This window comes from Stegastes partitus, unplaced genomic scaffold (assembly GCF_000690725.1).
Source record: "Stegastes partitus isolate 25-593 unplaced genomic scaffold, Stegastes_partitus-1.0.2 Scaffold81, whole genome shotgun sequence".
NCBI lineage: Eukaryota > Metazoa > Chordata > Actinopteri > Pomacentridae > Stegastes > Stegastes partitus.
This window is the reverse complement of record NW_007577812.1, coordinates 870,979-894,927: the sequence shown is the minus strand read 5'-3', so window position 1 is coordinate 894,927 and position 23,949 is coordinate 870,979. Positions and strand designations below refer to the sequence as shown.

The window sequence follows — 23,949 nt, the reverse complement described above, 5'->3', positions numbered from 1 at the left end:
CACAGGTGCTTTCTTAAGCAACATAAGTGTATTGCTGATAAAGATATTCCTCTTTTTCACCTTGTTGTCTGATTTTCTTTCCATTTTTTCCATTATTTACCATAAAAGTAAATATAAAGTAAAATATGTAACAACTTCGAAACCATTTTAGCTATGAATTCACATAAACTGCCCCATTTAAAACCTTTGACCAGTGCTGACCTCAGTCTTAATAAACATTTTTGCTGGGTGTATGACCACCGCACTCTCCTTTATATTCAAGCTAAATCAACTTTGACACTACATTTGCTCAGATATTTCCAAGGTTCAGTGTTTTTTTTTTCTCCAAGGTTCAGTTCAGCACCATGGACAGAAGTCTACAAACCACCTGAGTCTCATAGATTTCTTGAGTCACATTAAATGCTGCAAAAAACTGAAATCCACAAAATGCAAATATAGAATTATCAAGAAATATAAACATAAACTATAAATAAACTATGAATACTGATATAAACACATATGTTAGGTATTCTACAGAAAGTAATGTGTAATTCTTGTTGGTGATTAGTCTCTATTTTTTAGACCATTTAGACTATCTAAATGAATTTAAATATATTCGGGTCCAATAGTGTGTGAAAACAAATGTGCATTAAATCATGTGATCGTAAAATAATTTTCAAAAATTCATAATTTTACTTTTGGAAACATGATATAGGAATGTGGAAATAACATGGTTTTGAGTATTTCCATAACAAAATGCTACAGCAAGCTGAATCATGTTGAGGTGTGAGAAGCAGCAAGATCAAGGCCAAGACTGATCAGTTTCACTTTATCAGACCCCTGGATGATAAGAAAAAAATAAATAAATCAAACATCCTGCAAACATGGCTGCAAAGTCTGTGTACATGTTCTAAAATATTTATTTGTGCAATTTGCTTTTCTGTTTACAAAGCATGTAATTTAAAAGTAATCACCATAATTCTCAACAGACTAAAAAAGTGGCACGTTAGCATAAACTGTGAATTTTTTGGAACAATACACTGTATTTAGGAAAATATAACTGTCAACTTACTTGTAGTTGACTGTAAAGAGTCCTCTGATGATTAAACTGCAGTCAATACTAATCACTTCCTCATCAACCAAAGTAATGGTTTCCACAGAGATGTATTATAGAAGACCTCTGTATGTCCAGTAACACTACACAATGCACTCATCTGTAACACAGTTTATCTACACTTCCTGTAAACTTACTCCCTCACTCCCTTGTGGAAACACCTTGTGCATAGCTTACTGCATGTGTAGTTTTTGCTTTCTAATATGACAGCAGACTGTTGAAATACATCCAATAGCAATAATTATTTAGATTTGTGACAGATTCTGGGAATATCTTTCAGAAATGTATTTGGCAAGTTATGTTCAATCAGCCTTTATTAATCTCCAGGGTTCACATATTCACAGTGTGATCTGACAACTTAACTTGTCGAGAGCAGGACTAGTTTGTTAGTGAAGCAACTGTCTAAGCAGCAGGTTTCTTCTCGATTTGCTTCTTGTTCTGGACAGTCATGTGCAGTACATCTTCCATGTCACTGATCAGCTCCTGGAAACAAAACAAAAAAGAAAATAGAAGTAAACTTAAATTACTATGCATTGTTATTCCACGGGGGCATTATCGTTCATCTGAGAATAAAAATAAAGCCTTTATATTTAGGAAAAATTACTTTCAGCTGACAGCAGCTTCACTAAATATGCAAGTTTCATGATATAGATGAGGAGAGATCGTTAAGTCATTAACATGGTACCTTGAAATTGGTTTCTCCTTGCATTTTAGAGGATGATATCTCCTGATGAATGACTGACAGATTCCGAGCAAAGGTCACGAGAGCTCCCTGGAGATCCTCTGAGACTGTTCTATTAACGACACCCCAAACAAACGAGTTTACTAATGATCCCCATGTTGCCAGCTAAGAAACAATCACCTTGTTCATCTGATGGTGGCGGTTAAATGAAACTTTCAGCAGACAACATCTTCAGTCTTTAGGGGGATGAGCACAGCTTGATTTAACTGTTACAGCACTGTGTAAGCTAAAGGATTTGCGTGATAAATATGTTAAATAACCCTCTGCTTAACAACTTCTAGAGTTTGTAACATTTACAAAGCCATAGGTGGCATCTTAATCCTCTTAAAGAATTGTTTTTGCTCTCAGTCTTGTGAACTGTTCTTTCGTGGCTTGTATTTTTGAACAGAGACGGTTGAAGCCAAATCATGTGTGCTTAGAATTCTTTGCCCTGGAGATGAACCCAAAATGAAATTATTGAAGTATATACAACAGCAGGAAAAGTAAGTGAACCATGTGATTATCAGCATTTATGTGTGCATCTTTATTCAATTAGTATTAATAACAAACAGAACTTATTTTGATGAATGACAAAAATGACTATGTTGACTGCAATGAGTACATAATTTAATTTTTTGCATTCTAAGTCAGAGTAGTGCGGAAACTTACAGCCTAATGACATCAGCAAAAGCAAATCTGGAGTCCAATTAGTAAAGACAACTGGAGATTATAACATTTTGAATTTGCTGTTCATAAAAAGAACCTCTATCTTACAGAATAACGTCAAGGTGGCTGTCTGCTGGGTGATGTAGCAGGACAATGACTTAAGCAGTATTAAATATACAGCTGAATCACTTCCGATAAACTAAACCTGCCTTCTACAGAGGCCCAATCAGAACTCAAATACAGGTACTGTGGCGTGACCTCAGGACACATGTTCACATCATCAGACATACGAAGAATATGGCTGAGATGAAGATATTCTGTGAGACAGAATGATCAAAAAAAAGGAGGTCGGAACAGTTAATAAATCCCAGAATTCACCTACTTTTTCCATTAGCACTAGAATGTTCATTGGCTGTATTCAATATCGACACAAAGGATGCGATTTTTTTTGTGTGTCATTAGCTTAATCACATTGTGCTTGTCTACTTGAATGAAGACCAGATCACATTTCATGACAATTTAATTCAAGAAAAACAAGGTGATTCAAAAGAGCTTTCTTTCTGTTTCCACCACTATGTATGAACTTGGTATGAAGAACTACTTACATCATTCCAATACTTCGATTACTGTTGTCATAAAGAGCAAAAACTGTGCCTTGCTTCTTCTGAAAAATAAGTCACAAACATATAGTGAAAAGCAGAGCTCCGACATCACAGTGTAGTGTTAACAAGAGTACTCCACCAATTTAGCATTGCTTTACCATACCTCAACAATGTAAAAAACAAAACTGAGTTGCACAACTAGAGATATCAGGTTTGTTTTAACACCCATGCGATCATACGATCAATAATGGCAGATAATCACTTGGTATACCTCAATACTCAAGCACAATATGCCAAAAATACCAGGATGTCCGTCTACATGTGGTCGCATTTTGTAGTATGTAAAGCGAACCTGCTCTTCTGATCCACAATCAAGTTAGAATGAGCTTAAACAAGCCTGATCCACCAAAGCGTGCACAGATAGATGACACTGAGTGCACACTGCATTCAACAGTATCTGCTCCATAAGGCAGCTGCTGTACATATTGAAAGGAAGAAGAGTGTGTGAATATATGTGTTTTGAAAGCAGGGATTGTCTTTTTGATGCGTCCTCTATCCTTGTCAAACATGGTGCCAATGTTACCACAATGCAACATGACTGCCAATGCGAAAGGCTGAGCCAATATGGTGGGACACACCACACTAGACACCGGCGTTGTTGTGTTACATGTCCCACTTCTGACTGTGCAATGCTGGCATGCCACTCACTTGTGCGGGAGCTTGTTGGGTTCAGTGTGAATGAGCAAAAGTGGCATAATGAGGGGGTCTTCTTAGTGGCATTATTTCTGTGTCAAAGAGGCTTAAGATTGCATTGTGGTATGCTTATTGCAGCTAATGTAGTCTCAATCAGAAAGGAGGAGTGGGCTACAGAGATTTAGCAACTCACATATATCTAATTCCAAATCTGCAGATATTTTTATACATTTTTTCCCCCCTATATGCTTTAATACACCCTAAAACCAGTAAATGGACTTTGATATGTAAAATCTGTGGAGTTTCGCTTGAAATCAAGGATATATTAAGCATCGAGAAGGAGCAATGGGAAAGACCAATGGGAAAGCAACATTTAGAATTTGTACCTTCATATGAAATCGTATGCCTTGAATCTTGCACATCTGAAAGAACACATGATGGTACAACATGGAAAGGTTGGTGTGAAACAAGTGGCTCCCGATAACTGCATAACGGCTACCCACAGGAGGCTGTAAAAAAAAAAAAAAAAAGAAAGAAAACAAGAAACAAACAGATTTGATCAAAACCAAGAAAAAAAATAATTGTATGTTCCATTATATTTGGGGGTTAAGTATAATAGGTGATGGAGTGTGTAAAATGGATGGAGCAGAGATGGCTGAGCCCCACACATGTCCTCAGGGTCACTGTTGAGTTTGTGTGTGTGATTAGTGAACATGATGAGTATGGGGCACATGTGGTAAACTGTTGGGCCTTTCTTAATTAACTGCGGGGAGGAACAATTAATGCTTAGATGACATGCCAAACACAAGATGAGCTTAATTGTACGACACCAATCAAAGAAACTACAGTTTGGGGACTGCAATTTTTTTTTTGCTTTCAATTTGAGACCAAGGCATTACTGAATGCACAAAAGAACCACTCAACGCACAATACATATCACCATAATAGACGGATTCTGAGCTTGTGAGTGTCATAAGTAACACTAGAGAGGTTGATTACTTAAAAGTGGCAGGGCTTAAGAGGATAAAAATGTTCCTGGTTCTCAGCCACCTTTGGGAGACAAAAAGAGCAGGCCTAAGCCCCTGCGAGCTCAGGAGATGGCCCATAACTCGCTGTGAAGGCTGTGTGTTTGCAGTTGTCAAATACAGGGCCCTCACACAACAATAAAAGTGTCCAACAGGGATTTAATTGTGTTTGTAATATGCAGGTCCCTAATGATGGCCACTGCTGAAGCCATTAACCACTGCGGTGGCTCAACTGCTGTACTGAAGCACCAGGCCACCAACTAAATGAATGTTTGATAAAATAATACAAGTCGCAGATTAACAAGCGTAAACTCAGGCATACTGCTAATAAAAGAACTCTATTGTTTAAGGCCTGGCACCAGGTTGATGAGGTGTTCAAGCATGCATACACATGCATAATGAAAATGGTATGAATTATTAATGTGTTGATTATTTAGACTCATCTATCAAAATGATAATGAATTCAGCACCTAAACACCAATTGAGCTCAGTGCGTAATTACAGTATTTAGTTGTATTTAACAATAATGAAGAGCAAAACGTTGATCTATCTTTGTGATTACTGTAGTGATACGGATATCCTCTAAAGTCTCAGACTGCTTTGGAACAGGAGCGTTTCTTTCTTGTTGTACACAAAAGCAAACAACATCATTTGTGGAAAAATTGTAAAGGTATACAATTAAAATTCTCACATCTAAAAATAATTGTCTTGATTATTTAAGAAAAATATAACATTAGCAAAACTGTCATTACAAGCAAATATAAAATAGTACTTTGGCTGCAATCTGGTGTTCACAGCCTTTCTCTGTGACTGGCATTGGCACTTCTAAGCAGCCTGTGTGGCAATTCAGTGTTCCTCCAGTCACCATCAGAAGCATCTGGGTCATGGCCAGCTGGTCACTGTATGTTATGTCCAGATCAACAGCCCACACCTGCAAACAAGACATCACGAACTCTGTGTCACAGGAGAGAAAAACCCAGACTATAGACCTAATAATTCCAATTATTTACAAAAATGGAACATTGAACTAATTCCCCCACCGATCCTTATAAAGAGAAGGGTCAGCACCTTTTAATCTTCACAATGTTATCCGTGTTGAGAGGCAGGCGAAGGGAAAACAGACTTAATGGTGTGTGTTTGACAGATTTAAGTAATTCAGCTGTACAGTGACACATGCACAAAGCAGATCCCTCCCTGTGCGTTTGGCTTCAGTCTGCCCTGGGCTAGTTTGTTTGGCTCAGGTCTGATGAGAAGTAAAGTTCAGATATGTATGGTAAATGGCATCATTATAAGTATATTAAGGGGTCAGGTATGGTCATAGCCTTCCGCTTAAACAGGGCTAATTTTCCCAATAATAACCTAATAGCTATGCCCTTACTTCAAAAGTGGCAAATAAATCACCAGTGAAGGAGTTGTTAATAACTAAGTGGCAGTCGGCTGCCTCCTTTAGCTGTTCCTATTTGTCAAAGTAAACGCTCCTGCCACTGAATGCAAATTGCTGCCTGTCTGAATCCGTAGTCTCTGTAACCTGAGTACTTTATCTCCACCAGCACGTGGACACATGACCATGCACAGTAATTATCTAAAAGGCTTCATTTAGTTTTATACTAAAATGAAATCAATCTGTGACTGCAATTAACAATTATTTTCATAATTGAACAGTGTGTTTCTTGAGTAGTCATGTCCAATTAAATGCTCGAATATGGTGAGAAAGACACCAGGGTGGCATCTTTATATGTCTTATTTTGTCCAAACAACAGTTAAAAGATGAAAGATATAGTCAGCTTAATATAATATAAGACAAAGAAAACAAACAGTTTTACACATTAGCGAAGGTGGAATTTAAGAATATGAATAAAAAATATCTAAATAATTATTCAGCTCATCTATAACAACCATTGCAGATCATTTTTTTGTCCATCAAATAATTAGTTAATAGATTGTTAGTTGCGATCATCGAGTTTAAAATAATAATGTATACATTTTACAGCAACACAACCACACACAATCCTTTAATATACTTCCAATGAACCAGAAGAATTATTTATATATAATAACTAAAAAGGAATATTTAAATTTGATTTAGGCATTGCTTATGATTTGTAAATTCCAAATAAGATTTAATTTTGCATACAAGCTACATGAGATTGACAGCAAATAAACTATATATACATTAAGTGTCATGAAAAGTAAATGCTGAGCAACAGTTCACCAGTATGTCCTGCATTCAGTCACCTTCACTGCAGGGGCACAGTGGCCACTGCTGGGAAGACGAAAGCCTCTATGTATCGGGTTGATACCTGGGCCTGAGTGATGGACACACTCCACCTAACCATTCACTAAACTCACTAAAACTCATACTCCCACGTCCCATTGTCGCTCTTAACAAAGCCGTGGGAAATGTAAGCCTGGATTGTACCTGTTTTCTATTGCCTTGCATTTTCATTAAAAACCCTGATGCTGCAGCTGGGGCCCCACCGTTCCACAATGTGAGGAAAGACTGCAAGGGCAAACATATGTGACCCACTTCTTCCCATCAAATAAAGTAGGCAGCTTTTAGCAACAGGTTTGAATCTAAATTGATGTTTAAATCCAGACAGGTTTGCCCATGTGGCTCTCCTCTGTCTAAGCTTTGTGTGTGTGGGGAGATTGTTAAGAATCTGTCATTAATGTTCCTGCCTCTATTGAAGCATGTGCTGTTTTATATTCTATTCTTAATTATGCTGTCAGCGAATCCTTTTCAACATTTAAGATGAAAATTAATTTTAGGGCTGTCATTATTTCATTCTAAACAGTTACAGAAAAGGGCAGCTTCTGTCCCGGATACATCTGAGAAAAAGATTATTTCCTGCTTTGAATGTCACAATTTTGTCACTAAAATGGCAATTCAGCCTCACAATATATAGTCGTAAAATGTAAAAAAAATACTGAGATATTTTTTTTCTGCTGAAATGAATACAATGTTGTAAAATCTACAGTCTATGTTAAGACTACTGACAACTAATATACTTCTCTCTGGATTTAAAATCTTAAAAGAAACAACAATTCTAATGCACGGAAATAATTCTTCTAAAAGCAATTTTATTTAAAAGTTTTAAGATACAAATTGCAGTATTGATTTACTCACACTGTGTGTATTAACATCTAATCCAGAAGATACTACCCTCTAGTGGCAAGTGTGCCCTTAGCTAGAGTCTACTCTAAATCAGTAAAAAGAGGGAAAAGCAAATAGGTGTTTTGTTGCACTGTCCTGAATAAAATCCATTATAAGTATGTAGATGACAGCTGGTGTACTGCTATGAGATGAGCTTTAAATAAAAGAAAAAAAACGTCTGTGTCTTTCACGTCTTTTTATGCTTTGGTAAACCTGTAAAGTAGCTCCAGTACTTTCTCCACTGTTCTGCAGGTTTAGTATTTTATAGACCACATTATAAACAAAGCATTTCATTTTACAGCTCTGGATCAATACACAGTCAATGCAGCCACATGTTAGGAGCAGAGGTTAAACCATCATAAACCAGTCCATTTCAAATATCATAAATCAAGAAGCTCTCAACAAAACTTAATCCTGACAAATGACATTAGGCTACCATGGAGTCTTGCTATTATAACAAGATACATTTCATCAGACCAGTGCAGGTAAGCAGCTAGGGGTTAAACACTGACAGGGTATTCCCGTGAAGCTGCCAAATCACTTTAGAATGACCTATTGTGTGAAGGATAGGTACCTCTGAATTTCTCTGTATTGTAAGGTTAAAGGGCACGCCTTAAATGGTGGAATCAGTGTATCGACACAATAAGACCTGACAGTTTATTAGATGGCCTTGTGACACATTTGGTGCCTGTGCCCACAGTTTGCCTTGTCTGTTTTCTAGATCCCAGGGGAGCAGTATGGGAGGTACGTATCTGCTCATATGGATCCATGATCCAGCCCAAAAATTGATCTTTTCCACCAATATGGCAAAATTGAGAGCTTTCATATGTGTTGTAACAGCTTTGATCATATTTCTCATGGTAGCCTAAGCTAAGGCCTTCTCTGTGTCTCACCTTCTGCTCCATGGTGTTGCGGTCCAGAAAGGTAGCCAAGTCCACGGAGACATAACCTACGATAAAGCGCTGCAGACAAGCCTGGCCCACACGGGTGCAGATAGAGTGCAAGGTCTCTGGGTGTACAGAGGTCTGAGGAACAGTGGAACCTACAGCTTCCAGATGACAAGAGCCATGGAGCTGGTCTCCACAAGACAGCATGGTCACCTCCCCCGCAGGCTCCAGCAGCAGATCTACTGTCAGACAGGTGATGCTATCTGAAGGAGGATAGGCCTCCACCACACCGCCTGGACACAGAGTGAGAGGAACAAAATGTCTACAACACACTCAACAACATGCTACCTATGATACAACACCTTAAGTCTGTTAGCAGCTGTTTAACAACCACTGAAAGTGACATAAAATTATTTGTCAGTTCCCAAAGGCGGCTTCTGGGAACGAGGAAGGACAGAGGAAATGCATACTTCATATGGGTGTATTTGCAATAGAACTGCATTCAGTGCCTGACAATAGGTGTCTGACCTTGCCTGAGGAAGGTCTTCAGGAAGCAGGCCCAGTTGGGATAGCAGGACGTTTTAGCAGGCTGGGCATAATGGGCTAGCCATTCTGGGATCTCATCTAAATATCTGAGCAGTACAGACTCCTACGAAAAGAAAGTTAAAGTGTACACATTAGGGTTCTGCTAAAAGCAAGTTGGAAATAGACCTGAGAACATTATGTATGTTTTGTATTAATTCAAGATAACAAGCCACAGTTACTTCATTTTGTTCCTCTATCAAGGCTTTGTATGTGTCGAATACATTATTGGAAACACCTTGTGTTATCCGGATGACTCCAGTGACTGCTTGTTATCCTTGAGACCTTTGGTGGCTGCTTCAATTTCTGTGTGAGTGTCTGATGGATACTGCGGGAGGGTCTATCTGTGAGTGACAGCCTATTATCAGAAGGCCTCAGGAGTCTAATGGCTTTAACTCACAGCCTCGAAGCACCTGCCCTCAATAACAACTCTCTCTACTGGGCAGCTGATGAATACCTAAGCTAACCCCATCTATCTGGGGATCAATCAGGGCTTGACTGGGATCGATATCACTCTTGTTTCTGTAACTAGGAAATGCCATAATGGTCTCACCACTTAATTATGCTGTTAATTTTTAACTTTTGTTTTAGATCTCCCTCAAACAGTTTGGCAACTCAAGTACTCTTTCCTCTTACAAACCTGTGATATAGCTAAACTCACAACAATGACTCTGCTGAACATTTTACAGTCATTGTAGAATGCATATATTATAGCATAAAACCACAACTGACAACAACAGCCAGCAGTGTTGACTGTATAAAGAGGGCTCCTTTTAAATACAGAGTTCTGTATTTACTAATGTATGTGTGTCACCATTAGACAGGAATTTAATTTAGCCATACACAATAAAATATGTGAAATATGTTTGAAAGATGAGTAAATTCTGAATGGAAATAATGTCTTTGTTCTTTCCTCGTACTATCTAGAGCGTTACTTTATGTTGAGTATATGCTGTCTGGCTTCACTGGAGACAGGACCAGAGATTATGCTGTTGATATTCCAGTCATGTAACAGCCATCATCATATTCAAGTACTGTAAGAGGCGAGGTCAAATGCTACACAGTGATTCCCCCTATACAAACCATAAAGCACACAATGGTGCGGCAAAAAGTGTAAGGGAACGGTTGTCATTCTCAACGGAAGAGCAAGCTCACCCCAGGACTTTGCCTATGCAGTTCACAGAAACAGCGGGACAGGAAGAAAAGAAAGAGAGGTATTTTGCAATAAATTATTTGGACTTAAACTGCGTACAGTACCCTGTGATAGGATTCAGCCATTGCTTGGTGTCCACATAAAGCCAAGCAATCTGGTCATAAATAAAACAGATGTTGCCTTGCCTCTTTGATTTGCCATTCCATTTCTCCATTACATAGTGAAACAACTGAGAAACTACAGTAAGTCTCAGAAATAAGAGGATGTAATCTGACTAGTTATACATTTTGCATGAATATATTTTTTTCTGTACCGCTGTCTAACCAAAGCTTTAACCCTGTTAAAAACAAATTTCATGTGGGATGCTGAATGAAGCCTTGCGTTCTTTCTTTTGTAATTTCACATGCCTGGTTGAATTCTCAGTCCAAGGCATTACAGAAAAAGTATTTATGACCTTCACAAAATAAAAGAAAATACAACACAATTACAATTCATATATTAAAGCCGAACATTAGATATTTAAAGTCCTCCATGCAAACACAGACTGCACAATATTTAGACAAAAAACATCTGCATGAACTGTCCCTCCACCTCGTCAGTGGTAGTGATTATCAAATGACCCATTTCGTTGACAAACTTAACCTAAATAAGGTGTTGCTCAAGATCTGTTTGTACACAGCATGACAAAAAGAAATACTCCATCTGTTGATGCTATTAGGTGTAATTTTTACCCTCTTGTGCCTAATGATCCATATGCAAGCTGTGTGAGCGCTAAAGTGTGTGTATGGCCCCCTTCAGGCATTGCATGGCTGCAGATCTACATGTCTTTAACCTCTCTCTGTGTAAATGCTAAAAGAGGCCTGGGGGCTTTCTGCAGGCTGCAACATTGTGCTGGAAGCTGTGGGCCTCACAATATTTAGAAAAACACACGTTTTCATAGACCTCTTTGGAAGCTCCCATCGTGTGGATTCAATCCCTCCTCCTCCTTGCTGTATCCTTTTAGGCTTTCTTTTGCATAGCCAGAAGGGATCTAATTGTTGGTATTATTCTGAAAGACCACATGGTATTTTTGTGAGTCAGGCTTTTTCATACTGAGCCCTTCAGAACAAGCGATAATTTAAAAAATATGTATGCAGTCTGTGTAGGCTAATGTCACTAATACTCTCTACTTTTATAGCGATTATTAAGGGTATGGGCCATTCCACTAAACTGTGACACATATTTGATAATATACACTTTAATCATCACTTATTTGTTATTTATTGGTAAACAATTATCTTGGTGAAGAACTGTTAAATTATGAATTAATATTAAAAAGCTTCATTTTGAGCATCTGTATTTGTTAATAATTAATTAAATTACTACTATTTTTATACCCGTGGCTTAAAGCATCTATTAACTGAAAGCTTTTAATGTGCGCAAATATTCCACAGTGTGAGTATCCATCCTGTTCAGTAGCTGTCGCTGCAATCGCAATTAGGTTTACTTCGTTTCAGCAAAGTGCTACATTAATGAGTGTTATATCTCAAAATATACTGATAACTTTAAACATCCATCTACAGTTTCTGCTGTGAGCAGAAGATAACGAGGAGATACACTAATATAAAATATTCATACGTTTGAATCTAATCAACAACATTGTTCTGTAATCTTTCAGCATAGAGAGCCAAATTGCTCTCTTCAATATAAACTAGTACAACAGCAGAAGGACTGTGTAATACATTCACGGGGCTAATACATTTTAGGGGAAAACAATGTCGTAACAAAAAAATCATGCAATGAGGAGCACAGGATGTGGGCTTTGCTTTGATTAAAAGAGCAAGGTGTAGAATAAAGGCCAGTTAAAGTGTTGTGTCCATATGGCCCAGAAGCCCTGAGGCTGTCGGCCTACACTGGGGGCCTCGGCACTCTTCCCTCTCCATGGGACCCCAGCTGGTGAAAGAAACCCCATTTACTTTCCTGTGCTGCCTCAGCCACCATTATGGACCTTGGCTGTGGCTCAGCCTCTCTCTGCCATAATTAACAGCACCAAAGCCACAACAATTACAGCCCCGCACCACACATACACTATGAATCAAAGAACGAGCTAATAGGAACAAAACAGAGTGAGCCGTAAGAAGCTTGAGATGACTGCTGTTCTTTCCAATGGAATAAAAAGTAAAATCGTTGTGCTCCAAGCCCACAATCATTAGCCTGTAATTAGTTTACACAAAGCTCCCAGTTAAATGGCAAAATACGGTAATTAACACATGACAGAAAATCAAAGGCTACTTTGTAAGCATATGAGAAATAAGAGCCAGGGGCTCAGAAGCTGTGTACAGATTGCATCTGTAGTAAATGAATGGCTTACCAGTGATTAACTACATTTAATTTGCTCCGAACATGTCCAAGATGAAATCACAATTTATATTTCTAGGGGAAACAAAATGTTCATATAGCACTGTACTGTCTATTTCACAAATGGCTCAGACTTATCTAATGAGTGTTACAGACAAACAAAAACAGAGATCTCAGTGTTGTAATTATAGAACAGCTGATAAAAGCTAAAACCTCAGCTTCTGGTGTCATTTATATTTCAATGCACTTTCATGACATTTGTAATTCAAATGACACCAGCTGTACATCCTGTGACATTGATCTTCAACAGTTTTTGAAAAAAACATATGAATAAGAAATACTCTGCTGCACTGCGATTTCTTTGTCACTGCCAGGTGAGTAAGCGCGTCACTACCACTGAGCTGCTTTTGTTGTCCCCAATACACCATCTCTAGTTGATGGTTGTGCCTCAGGAATGGATAACGGCTACGTGTATAAACAGAACTTTTATGCATTGATCTGATGCTCTGAAGCTCGGGGGACAATGTTTGAAATACTGTCCTACAGGGACCAGCGTTGTGACTGATACATTTAGACAACCTTCTCCGAGCTGAATGATGGCGTCTCTCTGACCCCAGTGCGACCTATGCCTTTGTTTCTTCAGTGACAAAAGTAATTCTAATCCTTTTCTGAGCAGCCTCATCTCAACAAGGGGCACAATCTCAACTTTAATATCTATCTGTTACTGTAATATGAGCTCTTAAATATCTAGTTGTTACCAGGTTAACTTAAATGGCAGATTTTTTTGGTAATGGTATTTTTTGGTATGAGGGTAGCAATAAACTTTATTTGTATTGCACATTTCTAGAACCAGTGCTTTGAAAGGATTCATAAAAACAAGACATAATACTATAAAACAATAATTTAGGCAGAAGAGAACACAGAAACCCCAAATTCAAGTAAATTCAATAAAACATTGCATAAAAGTGTATAAAATGTGCTTTAAGGTGTGATCCAATATTTTATGTCAAGAAGGGAATGATGCAATCCTCAGAGTTATATCTTTACCTGAATCCATTCTGAGTTCCATAGCTCAGGACCATAACGATGATATTCCTGCAGGGCCCAGTTAAAGCAGCTGAGATGACAAACATCACAGTATGCTGTACCACGGCCACCATGCTCAGAGTCTATCTTGAAGATCCAGCGCTGCACATCGATGTTTTGGGTCATAAGCTCTGCTAGCGTTTCATGAAGCTAAAGGAAAAGAGAAAAATGTGAATTACAACCAAAATAATATAAGAAAAAGGTCATGGTAAAAATGTTGAAGGATTCAAGGTAATGCAGTATGTTCACACAACTGTGTTTTTGGTTTCTGACCTGGTTTAGTGAGTAGATGTCTCCTTGACCAGGAGGTACGTCAACCTCTGCCCCTGCAAAGATCTTCTTTCCTCCAGACTTCGTGCTGTAAAGTTGTGCAATAGCTGGTTCTGGACCCAGGATTGGCACACCCAACTCATCAGCCACTGCCAGGTCATCAACATGGGCCACCCCACCCACAATATAGGCCTGCTTCCCCTGAATCAGGTATCTGATGCGCTTCAGGGTGCGTGGACTGTACTTTAGCAGCGTAGACAGGCACATGTTATGGGTCTGGAAGAAAACAGGGGAGAAAGATTACTGCTCGAGCTGAGCGTTCTCAGTGTCTCTTCTAAGGGTTGTTTCTTGACCTGATTTATCACTGTGTACACACACAACAGATCTATTATTGAAATAGCCAGCAGGGTTTTGACCTCTCCTGTATTCTAGCAGGTTGAATTGATAAAAGCTGCCTGTGGGAGGCCTCCCCTATCCTTCACATCTTTAATGTGTGCTACCAATGAGCTCCTTGGGAATACAACTAATTACTTCACATCTGTATTTATTTGATCCACATGGAATTATCCCTTCTGTCACTGGCAGAATGCGCTGCCAGCCATGGGTAGCAGTGATTCATCTCAGCAACACGTCTGGCACAGTTTAACAACAAAACAGCAGGAAAATCAATAAAAAGAAATGAAGAAGACCATGTCATGTTGCACATTCAATCTAGCACAAAAGGATGTAACAAGATGGAAACAATAGATAGATGTAAAAAGACAATATAGCAGCACCTTGATTTTATAGTAGCGAAGTAATCAAAACAATTCTATAAATGCAGCAGTTAGATGAAATGAATGGATAATTAAACCTGCTAATATGGAATATAATTACCTACTGACCAACAGCTTGAGATCATTACATATATTTTAATTAACCTAATATAGCTGTTGTGTGTTTACTTCAAAATAACACAGAGGTTTCATCTCAAAAGTAGTAAAAGGATTGAAAAATATTAAACAGACAGAGTGTGACTCTCAGGAGCAACTGTACGGGAACAACCTCCTCTAGTACCCTCTAGAGGAGAATTCACAAACTACAAATGCTTGTGGCATCTCTATAGTACAGAAGAGTTCCGCTCACATTCTGCTGGAAATTCACACGGCCATGATGGCATTTCAAAGTTTGCATTTGTGAAAAAAAAATTGTGAATATGATCAACCTTACCGGAAAACAATCTACAGCCTCAGGTGTGAGGATGATAAAGCGTCTCCTGCAGGATGAGGCCCGAGTTGTTCTGGTACCAGCCCCATCTGTGGCTCCATCACACTTCAGGAAGCTGGTGTAATAGTCCAAGATGTTGTCCCCCAAATGCTGGGGACAAACGTAGATTACCTCCACATTTTCATCTACAATTATACAAAGACGATTTATAAATTACACGTTTACAGTAAAGCATATAGAGCAACTTAATCTATACAGACGCTCCTACCTCTAATATCACACACTCTACTTATCTGGATATTCTGTAGGACATCAAATTCTCCCAAGTGCAGTCGCTGGCTCTGAGAGTATCCTGTAAAAACAAGGTCACAAAAACTAAACGTCTTCTCTTACAGGATTAAAAAAAAAACTACCTTCAGATGTCACTAGACTTGGGCGTAAGGGAGTTAAGTCTAATCACGCTGTTGTGCAATCCAATGATTAATTTAGCTTAATAACTAGCAGGTGCAGTGTCTGTCGTGCGCTGGGAGTCCTGTTGCACCATGTCCAGCCACCACTGAACTACATCTAGTGATACCGCCAGGATTTTAGCCTATGTATGTCTGGATTTCTGCCTGAGAGAGAATCCTCAACTGAATCAAGGTAATTAAATGATTGGATTCATGCTAATTAACAACAATGGGGTTCAACTTTCTAATTATCCTTGCTCACACAGCACTCTCTGTAGCCACCCCAAGTGCAAATAAAGCATTCCATCTGCTAGTAATTAGGCTTAATAATTTTAGACAATCGCTCAATGATTTACAATGCACATGCCTGATTACAGTCTAAATGTGAAGCGAAATTAGAACAAGAAGCGATCATAGCTTGCACTCCATGTTTAGTGTAAAAACACAGCAGCTTCTCCTTCTTTTGTGTGTGTGGGGTTTTTTTTTTTTTTTTGCACAGCAATAAAACAGGACCTTTGTGCCTCTTGTAAATATTCAACATAATGGCTGTTCATTTGCTTAATCTGCAAATTAAATGGCGATTGAGACTAAATTGTTCAGTTCCCTGGCATGGGGACTGTCATCATCCTGTGAGTGCTTTCCTGCAGAGAGTCATTTGAACGAGACAGAGTGCCTACACCAGGGCCACTGACTGGGGCAGCGGAGTGGTGAGACTGGGGATGACTGCTGCTAGATCAGATGTGTGTATGCGTGTGTGTGTGTGTGTGTGTGTGTGTGTGTGTGTATGCATGTCTGTGTGTGTGTGTGTGCGTGTGTGTGTGCAGCAGGCAAAGAAAGCTACCTAATGAAGGGATGTGGATAATGGTCCTCTTGGAGGACTGGATGTGTTTCCAGTTGGCTGCCAGATGCTGGGGATGGAGAATAGGAGTGATCAGAGAGGGGACTGCCTGAGCGTACAGACACACACACATACACAGACACACACACACAAATCATCACATCACTGCATAGCTAAAACACATCAAGCCAATCTCTCTCTGGGCTCACAGAAGCAAACCAAGCATAAAATACCACCGTAATTAAATTAAGCGTTTACTTTAGAAACATCTTCTCACAATTAATTCAATCAGCAAGGTACATGATGCTACTGCCAGGGGAAGATTAGCAGGCTTAATTAACAGGGTATGAATGTTTAAAGAGTGAGAACATACATTTAGTGCATGTATACACACACAACGATGTTAAAACTAAATGAACTTGTAGGCACTAATTAATATTGTGTCAGCCCTCTAAAAGATGTTCAGCCCAGATGACAGCAAAGACATGACATGTACACTGAATGGGAAAAGAATTACAGGAGATTATGCACCTAAGACAATTGTGCTGTCATACTGCTCTCTTGAAAAGCGAAGCAGAAACACAATTTCATTTCACGTGTCTACGATTACAAGATTATTTTATATTGACAGAAAGAAGGTAAAATAGTCTGAGATATTGAACACAAAACAAATCAAAGACCTTGACTGTTATTATCTATTAAATCTAAAGTGAGATTTAAATTGCATCAACTTAAATCAGTTTTAGTATGGCTTATATTTTATAAATACTCCTCATTTCCCAGTCTATTACATTATGATACAGCTTTTTCAATAATTTCAGATGGAAAACAATAATTTTCCCAAAATAGTTGTTTTCATTTTAGAGTCTAACACTACCACAAATTATTTTAAAATCTAAATAAAGATTTGGTCCATGTATGTGGAGGACATCCAAAAATAGTCTGCTCTGAATGATATTTTGTGCTTGCAAGTACCTGATGAACAGCCTTCTAGAGGTCAAACGGGTCATAATCATGAACGAAAACACTTTAATTTATCAAAAGGGGGCTTTATACTATGTGCAATATTTCTGGCATGTCATTTCATTTTTTCAGTGGATGCAGCTCGATGTTTTCCAGTTTACGTGCCTCACAGCTTCTTTGACTTGTAACCAGCTGAACTGTATAAACAGAATTTTCTCTTTAGCCTAAACAATGGCGCTTTTTTTTCTCCTGTAGTGTTAAATAGATATTGCATTTTTAAAATTACAGCAACACAAAGTTACCTTTCAAGATTATGCAGATCACCTAAATAAAACAGAGCCCTTTTATATATGCAAAGGATTTATATACAAATGTGACTCTAACTAGAGAAAACAGGAAAAAAAAACAAGTCAAGCTCTCAAAGGGTGTCACAGCAATATTAACTAAGAGAGTGACAGAGGAAGACAGATAGAGTTTTGATATAAACAATATCACCTGTGCTCTGCTGCGATTATTCTCCAGTTGACTGAGACGCCGGGCCTGCAGGGCCTTCCTGACACGACGCATCTGAGTGTGCATCAACCATGAGATGGCGATGGTGCCAGCCGCCCACTTGCGCCGGCAGTGGCACAGGTAGGCTGTCCGGGCTGAGTAGCGCCTCCAGCAGGACTGGATGCGGATGGCAGCTGCTTCCATGCCTCCCTCTCCTTTATAGCGCTGACCTGGGCGTATGACCACACCTAATACCTCCTCCCAGTTTTCAAGCACGAAGAGGAGACCGCTCTCTAAAGAAGCCTTTCTCCAACCGTTATCCCAACCATGGCTAAACTCCACCAGCCGTTCTCCGCTCACTTTTGCCAGAGGCACAGCAAAGTCTCTGAGCAGTTTCTCCAGGGCCCCCAGAGCATTGACCACACCGGTCCAGCACAAACTAAAACTCTGCTTGAAGTGCCAGAAATCTGTCGCTGTTTGGTCGATCTGTCCCTTTATGATTGTAAAGGGGTATTTGGTGATGTTCACAGACGCTGGCACAGGTAGATTCTACAGAGCACAGGGGGACAAGTGAGAGGCAACCAACTTTGACTTTGATAATACAGTTCAAATAAATGAAAATATTGTTTTTAAATATATTTTCTAATTTAGTGTAAAATCTGCTTCAACCTATTATAGTGTTCACACCTGAAGGCTTCCAGAGATGAGATTGTCTCTTTGGTCTCTCTGGTCCGTGCTCTTGGAGGTTGTGGAGGGAGGCGGTGTCTTGGTGCTCCAGAGAGGTGCACATTCTCTGTCTGCTGTTACAGAGGTGGATTCGGGTTTTGTTTCCCATTTTAGCTCTTTATGCCACTTTGAACCTATGAAGACAAAATTCACAGATTGGCTCAACTGTATTCTAACAGTGACTGATCAGTAGCAACCAGTCGGCAGCTGCCCCCTCAACAACAGAATGCAAAACAATGAGAGAAATGGCCAGAGAGCTACACAGAAGGGTAATATTGGTCTGCCAAATGAGTAGGACTTTTGTTATCAGGCTTCCATGGCAAGCGTGTTAAAAATGGTGTTTGTAATTGGTATTTGCAAAGGCAGAACTTCTTTTCACCACAGCATTAAAGACTGCATAGACCAGTCAATATTATCATAATGTTTTTGTCTATTGGAGGCATTCAGAAATATTTAATACAGAAATCCTAGATTCATATGAAAAACCTAATCAGTAGAATCAGGTATCATCTTGTGTGGAGTCAGTGGAGCACTGACCTGTCTTAGGAGGATATGAATCCTCTCCGGGATGACGAGAGGCAGTCTTGTGCTGTATTGATGTACAAAGCAAACTTGGGTATGGCACTGAAAATACAAAAAAAAGGGACAAATTTAAAAAATGTATTAAAAACATTGGGCTTGTCCTTATTCAAAAAAGAAAGGCTGACAAAGTGCATTAAAAAAATGTGATGGATTAAGAAAGATATAGAAAAAACTATATGTTATTAGAAAAATAATTCTTAATAATTTAAAGCAATAATATAAATTCCAGTTGCCATTAAATTAAGAAGTAATATAGAAGCAGTGATCGAATCAAATACCACAAACATAAAACAAACAACAACTGTCAGTGAGCATTTGTCTGGGGTATAGTATATAATAAGAGGTGATGTGGTGAAGAGGAAATGGTACATCAGTTGACCTCTGTGCTTGTCTTCTTCAGGCATTCCCGGCATGCGACGACCTTTTGATTCAATAGTTTGGAGTCTTGCCACTGAGCCAGTGATTATTCTGCCATGTTTTGCCTACGTAGAACATTTTCATAGGATTAGACGTTGTGCATCAGATATAAAAGCCAAAACAATGCAATCTGATATGTCCTGCTGCTGTCCGTAGCAACAGCTGACCTTTGTTTCATCAAACTAAAAGCAAAAACAAGCTTTATATTTAGCAGCCAGCTTTTCATTCTTTTCTAGACATATTTTTAAACACAACCAACCATCAATTAGACTTATGCAAGCTCAGTTACGTAAGAGGAACATAACTTTCTATGAGAATGAGTATAAAAGAGATGCTTGGAATAGCACGCATGATTACAAACAACAGATTTCTGGCATTCATTAAGAATTTAGGAGAGCCATAAAAGTGCCACTGGCATAGCTGTAAACTTTCCTAAATTAGTCACAAAAACACAAATTTAAAGATTATTATGATTATCATTATTGCAGATTTATCAGCCAGTTTTAAGACAAACAGGGAAATGCATTTGTTGTTGCCTTAGCTTTTTTATTCATGACTAAATTCAAATGTTTCACTACTTATAAAACATAAAGTTTTTGCTCCTCCAGACTTGTCACCTAATGTCCTCTCCTTCGTTCTTCTCAGACCACTGAGCTCTCTGACAGACCACAGGTAGTAGCCAGGTGCTAAAACATTCTCCCCTCAAAGGCACACATCTGTTTCAGATGGGGTTGGGAAAAGGTGGCACCTTTTGTAAAATTGCTAAAATGCAAAAGCTCATTCCCTGGCACCGGTACGGAGTAGAGAAGAGCTGGCCAGAGTTGCAGGAGGCGGCAGCAGGCAGAGAGCCAGTGGTTAGCAGTTGGGGAAGCTACGGCTGTCTTATTGGCATGCTGGACCAGGTACCCACTTCTGTCTTGAGACAGCTGTAAACCAGTAGCCCATAGCACAGCAATCAGGCGCCTGTTTCTTTAGAAGAATGCTGATGTGCTGCAATCTGGTGCTTTCCGCTTTCTGCAGCCAGCACTTCCATCTCTCCTATATCAGAGTGACAGTCTTGGCCTCTATTTCTTAGGTCAGGTATAGATTCCCAAAAACATATCGGAAAAGAAAGTGTGTAAAATATATCCTAAACTAATGCCGACCTTTGCAAAGATTAATTTGTTTGCTGTGACAAGTGCTGGATGTCATCACTAAACCTGGTGACCTTTATGTCACAGTCTGTCTGAGCATGAGACTTGAAGCATCTATTAATGCAGACCAGTACCATCACTCTTCACTCCAGCATAAAGTGTCTATTCTGGGGATTAAGGGAGCAAGTATCAGGGACAGGAACAATGATATCCAATTCATCTTAGTTGTAGCAGAAACTTGCAATGCCTCCCAATCAAATCTTTCCCGAGGCATGTGCTGTGTGTTAATATTTTTTATAATACATCAAAGACTTGTGACACAGGAATCAATTTCTCACTACAAAGCAAACAACTGGAGGAAATAATATTGTTCTGATTATAGTTTAAGACTTCATGCACTGATTGGTGTCTTTTCCAGCAGTGACATTGAATTGTGAAGAAAAAAAAAAACTGCCCCATAACTAACAAAGACAAAATATGTGAAATATAAATACAAAATGTGTAGTCTGATCTGTGCAACGAATGAAAAGTTTGAATTCTCTTGACTGTTCAGTTTTACAAAGACACAGCAAATTAACTGTCATCTACTCCGTGTAGGCCATTCAATCCGACAATCTGCAGTACATAATTTTGGGAGAAATAATCAACTTTCAGACTGAAAGGCTCCAGGGCAGAACTGAGTGAAGGAGCAAATTCATAGTTTCTTTTTTGTTTTTAAACCTACCTGGACTAAACAGTAGATCACAATAAGAACAACGAATTTGTGAATATCACAGACTGACATGAAAGTTGCACACGTTTATGTCTTAACGCTAATTTCATCATCAATAAATTTAACAGCCCTTATAGTGTATGAGATCAACTACATACCTCTATATGTCTTTTTGAAAAGTGCGTGGCAATCTACAGCTAAGGTTGAATTATTCTGCATTTATTAAAGGTTACTTACTGCATTTGTGCTCTTTTTGTGGACATCAGGGAGTGATATCCCACATTTCTGGTGCTTAATGACTCTGCTGTTTGGGTGATGCATGTTCACTGCTAACCTATGCTGAAGAAGAGACCGATAAAAAACAAAATTTAAAAATGTAAATATAAAAGACATATTGTAGAAGCAGAGAAACAAATTAGATGTCTAAACTGAATACTTCAGCTCAGCAGAAAAATGTGTTTCTCCCTCATCTCATAAAGTAAATCCACATTTGTCTGTCTTATCCGTTTCAATGTGCAATACAATGGGATGGATAGATTTCTAACTAACTACTATCTGTACATGTTGTAGTTTGCACCTAATACCACAATGTAAAAAAAGATATTTCTTATTCAATATAATATGTATTCATTCTGAACATGGATAATAACAATCATCATCATCATCATCATCATCATCATCATCATCATCATATACCTTTCCCCGAGGTGAAGCTCCTGGAAGTTCCTCTCTTTGTGGATGTACATCTGGGATTCTCTCCAGAGAAGGTTTCCTGTGTGTAAAAATCTTTCTTTCAAGCTCCACATTCCCATTTCCAGAATATATAACAATTCTAAACATTTTTAAACAATTTTCAAATATTTATTCAACGTTGTACAGAAGTGATGGTTGATGAAAGTATCCCCACTGTGGTCAGTAAAGTTTCCACATGAGCTACTTACCATTTAGGAATCTGAACTGTCTTCTTTTGTAAGTCTTCAATGCAGGGAAGAACCAGTTGCTGCTGATTCACTGATGTCAGATAATCCTCCGCATGTTTCTATTTACAATTAAAGGATGTGCTAATCAACTCTGCTACAGTTGTCTGATGTCTCTTTAATATTATTGTGATAAGTGTTTATTCTGCATGAAGCTGTCTCACCCGGATGCTGCTCTCGGTCCTACAAATGGCGTTGTCCAGGGCCTGAATGTCCAGTGGTTTGCCCCTCTCATCCGCAGAGACTTTTTCAAGACTTGCTTTGAGCTGTCTTAAATCATCCTGAACCTGCAATATACAGTTTTGCATTGCATATACTTTAGTTAATCAACCGGAAAAACAGCCATGAGTTTAAAGCTAACGCTCTCGCTTAAGGTAGTTAAAGCTAAAAATCTCAGGAGGACTAATTTAGCTAGTTTAGCTACATTTCTCGGAAGAAGAAAAAAATAGCTAAAGTAGAGATTTTTTTTTATCAGGTTTATGTAACAATAAGTTATCGTTAATATTTATTTAACTAAGCACCGGGTCATAATTTAGCGGACATTAATTTAAACTAACTTTAAAAACTGAATGAGCGAGACAAAATCCGTTTTCTCTGTCAAAGTTAAAACAACATTACCTGAACTAAAACTGCTCCCAGCTTATCTTCATTTTGAAGAATATTAGACATGTTTAGCACAGGGTTGAATAATATAACCTAAACAATATATCATAATTATGCCTTGTAGTAGCTAAGTATCGTTTCCAAACAAGTTAGCTTGTCGCTAATGAACATTCATGACACTGTATTCGTAACCATGACGACGAAAGATGTTTTGCGTTTTATCCCGTAGTTTGCCTCTCAGGCAGTCAGCCCTCTCCTTCTCTGGAAAAAAAAAACACAAGCCAACTTTACAAATGGAAGATGAAAATTAATTAACTATAGGATTACGTCAACCACATACAAAACCACACATTATAAATTGAGTGGTTTAGTTTTTAAGGAGGACGGTTGCGCTGCGCTGCCTGAGAGGCGACATTGAGGGCTACAATTCGCCCAAGTTAATTCGTTTTGCACAGGAATTTCTCCAGTAATATAAACTACATTTTTAGCTGCACAATGGGAATTAAACTGATTATCTAGCATTATAGAAGTATCAACTTTTTTTATTTTTTATTTTTTAAACAGGCTATGAACTCCTGCGTA

At 38.6% G+C, this 23,949-nt stretch overlaps 1 protein-coding gene across 1 annotated transcript; it reads right to left on the bottom strand.

Moving 5' to 3' along the window:
• Positions 1-1,495: 1,495 nt before the first annotated feature.
• On the bottom strand, positions 1,496-23,433 carry iqch (IQ motif containing H). Its single transcript, XM_008276853.1, has 19 exons — positions 23,383-23,433; positions 22,929-23,051; positions 22,729-22,826; positions 22,484-22,559; positions 19,905-20,007; positions 18,905-19,077; positions 18,221-18,766; positions 16,766-16,832; positions 15,744-15,827; positions 15,479-15,660; positions 14,273-14,545; positions 13,961-14,149; positions 9,370-9,490; positions 8,848-9,134; positions 5,573-5,731; positions 4,162-4,284; positions 3,086-3,144; positions 1,779-1,887; positions 1,496-1,576 (listed from the first exon to the last, which is right to left on the bottom strand). The coding sequence occupies exons 1-19, from the start codon at positions 23,431-23,433 to the stop codon at positions 1,496-1,498; spliced, it is 2,904 nt and encodes a 967-aa protein (XP_008275075.1).
• Positions 23,434-23,949: the final 516 nt, after the last annotated feature.